The 2,782-nt window shown below is 33.2% G+C and overlaps 1 protein-coding gene across 1 annotated transcript in view; it reads right to left on the bottom strand.

The window, feature by feature from the left end:
* The window catches only part of IFT80 (intraflagellar transport 80), a 69,714-nt gene that overhangs the window by 30,547 nt on the left and 36,385 nt on the right, over window positions 1–2,782 (bottom strand). Inside the window, exons 5-7 of the mRNA XM_019471974.1 lie at window positions 2,517–2,626; window positions 1,874–1,963; window positions 705–842 (exon numbers count right to left, since the gene is read on the bottom strand). Of these exons, the coding sequence (XP_019327519.1) occupies window positions 705–842; window positions 1,874–1,963; window positions 2,517–2,626 (338 nt within the window). The remainder of the gene's footprint in view (window positions 1–704; window positions 843–1,873; window positions 1,964–2,516; window positions 2,627–2,782) is intronic.

Raw genomic sequence — 2,782 nt, 5'->3', positions numbered from 1 at the left:
AAAAAAAAAAAAAAAAAAGAGAAACAAAGATACCTCCTTTAGGAGCCTTTCTTCTCTCACAACAGTTAAGAATAGAGATGCTCAGATGAGAGGATTAAAGTATGTCTTTAGCTTGAAAAACTGTGCCCTGTCTAGCCATCAAAAGTAGAAGCATGAATGTTCTCTTAGCTTCTCTTTTACTTCTGCTTTAGCCTTATCATTTCTAATGCCTGACAACTGCATTTTGTGATCTCCTCATGAGATGTACTTGTCAACTCTTAGTATTTTTTAAGAAAAAAAGCTAAATAATAAAAGCACAGGACATTGTTCTTCTACCTCCTTTTTTAAGATAGGTTATTGTTATACACTCCTTGCTTTTTATGGGCAATAACTGCGTTTTATGATCGCCTTACAAGAGATACTTGTAAACTCCTTGTGTTTTTAAGGAAAAAAGCTAAAAAATGCACAGAAAAACTTAATGTCCTGAAAGGCAAAATATTATTAAAAAATTTTATCCAACCCAAAACATATTTAGAAGCGGAGCTAAGCAGATCAAGAAGGCAATACCTTAGTCTGATGCACCCAGTAGCAAGGTGGTGGAAGTCATGACTAGTTTTTGCTAATAAAAATACCCACCTATACACATATATCCTCAGGAATACTTACTTTATTATCAATAAATTTGTACTGTTCCACATCTGCTGTTTCTCAGAGTTGTTACTTACCCCAGTTTTATCGCATAGACGCAAAGTATGAAAAGACCCCACAGCAAATAATTCTCCATCTACAGCCCAGGCAACAGATGTTATAGGATATTCATGGGGCTGTGAGCTGTACAGTAGACGTCCATAACTGTCCCAAACCTTTAAAAAAAATTAAATATAAATCTATATGAACATAGTTTGGGCGTACCTTTACTTATTCTAGAGCTATCATTTTCCCTCATGATCAAAGAAGTTGCAGAAATATACTAAGTTATTTCAGTGCCTTTTTGTGTTACTAGAAAAATCCCATATATCATAGTTCACTTTTCATTAAAGGTTGTTCCTAATCAATATTGGTTTGTTTAATGCAATAGACTTTGCTTTGCTCCTATGGCAAATGTTACATTATTCTGTATAAAATATTTTGAACTAGTGAGTTTTGTCTCCTGCAAATTAATGTAAATCTGTAAAATGACCACAAGGTTTATTCTATTTGCACTCATTTCCCAACAATGCAAGGCACTTCTGCAAATTTCCAGACCAAAGAGATTTTCTCACTGATTGAAGCCAACAGAATACCAGGAAGCCAATTCACAGATTGAATTCATTTGATTTTAACACTTTGATAATTTTTTTTTTAATTTCTTAATTGTGTATGGTTTTATCACAGTCATTATACACTTAGAGAATGATAGAAACAACATATGATACAACTAAAAATAAGTTCCTACTTAAGGGAAGAAACAAAATATGTGCTTTGCATTTTGGATACAGAATATGCTAACCAAAAAATTTCCTAAGGGATTCACTAATGCTCCTGTAATAGAAAACAGTAGCTTTATCTCCTCTAATTTCATATGTCATTACCTTTTTCAGTATATGTCATAGCTTATACTATTTCAAGTAATCATTTCTATATTTCTCCATATTTTCCTTTTGGAGTTTGTTTCAGTTGCATTTTACCTATTTTTATTCTGCCGTATTAAAAAAAAAAAATTTAATTTTATGCTACTAGACAGAGCGAGATGTATTTATAAATAATATAACTCAGGGTAACAAGTTTTTCTGGAAAACTGAAAGATTTCTCATTTAAATTTAAGCTTCCAAGTATTATTAAAATTAGAAAACGTCAGAATGCCTAGTATGTTTTTGGTCATTTAGCTTCCCCTAAAAAGTTAACCAGTACTCACCTTATACTTACAATCTTCACCTGCAGAAAGAATAAGATCATTAACTGAGTTCCAGTCAGTTTTTGAAATAAGTCCATCATGGGCTTTCCACTGAAATGGAAAAAAAAAACCAAACCATAGATGCAGTAAGTCTGACAACTTCTATTTTAAATATTTATAATTCATCATTTACTAGCATTCATATACTCCAATGTAGATCAGGTTTTCCAACAGTACAAATGCACAGACGTCATCTCTTCTGAAAAAAAAATACATCAAATATGGCCTGAACAAGGCAGAATGAAAGCTTAACAATCTGTGCTAAAAGCATGTTCTAAACGATGCTTTCATGTATTTTCATAACAAATGAAAAGGGAAAGACTTCTAGTATCTTTTTGCTTTTTCTTTATTTACAAAAAGGGAAATGCTTAATCACATGCCCAAGGAATAGCCAGAGCAGAAACTGTTGAAAATTTTTTTGTTTAGAGAAACGAACAATCTCCTTATTAAAAAAAAAACAAAAAAAAAGGGGGGGGAAGAAATGAGCGGTACTCATGTTGCATGGAAAATTTTAGCACAAACATTTTATGTTTGCCAAAACTCTAGATAACTGAAAAAAGTTTTCACATGGAAGTGTGAGACAACCTTAATGCATTAATGATACCTGCAAAATTTTCGCATTTGGCTGAAGAGGTTTAATAATCAGATGCTTCCCTGAAGTATAGAGAACTTTTTCAGAATCAGGTCCCCAGGCTACTGAGTACACTGGTGTTCCTGTAGACAGAAAGAAAGAAAAAAAACATTTCTTATGACTTATCTGATCAAATTATGCAGAAACTGTGTCGTGGTTTAACCTCAGTTGGCAACTAAGCACCAGGCAGCCGCTCGCTCACTCCCCGCCAGTGGGATGGGGGAGAGAATCAGAAGAGT

This window comes from Aptenodytes forsteri, unplaced genomic scaffold (assembly GCF_000699145.1).
Source record: "Aptenodytes forsteri isolate BGI_AS27 unplaced genomic scaffold, ASM69914v1 Scaffold299, whole genome shotgun sequence".
Classification (NCBI taxonomy): Eukaryota; Metazoa; Chordata; class Aves; order Sphenisciformes; family Spheniscidae; genus Aptenodytes; species Aptenodytes forsteri.
The sequence above is the reverse complement of the archived record's forward strand: the minus strand, read 5'-3'. Positions and strand labels throughout refer to the sequence as shown.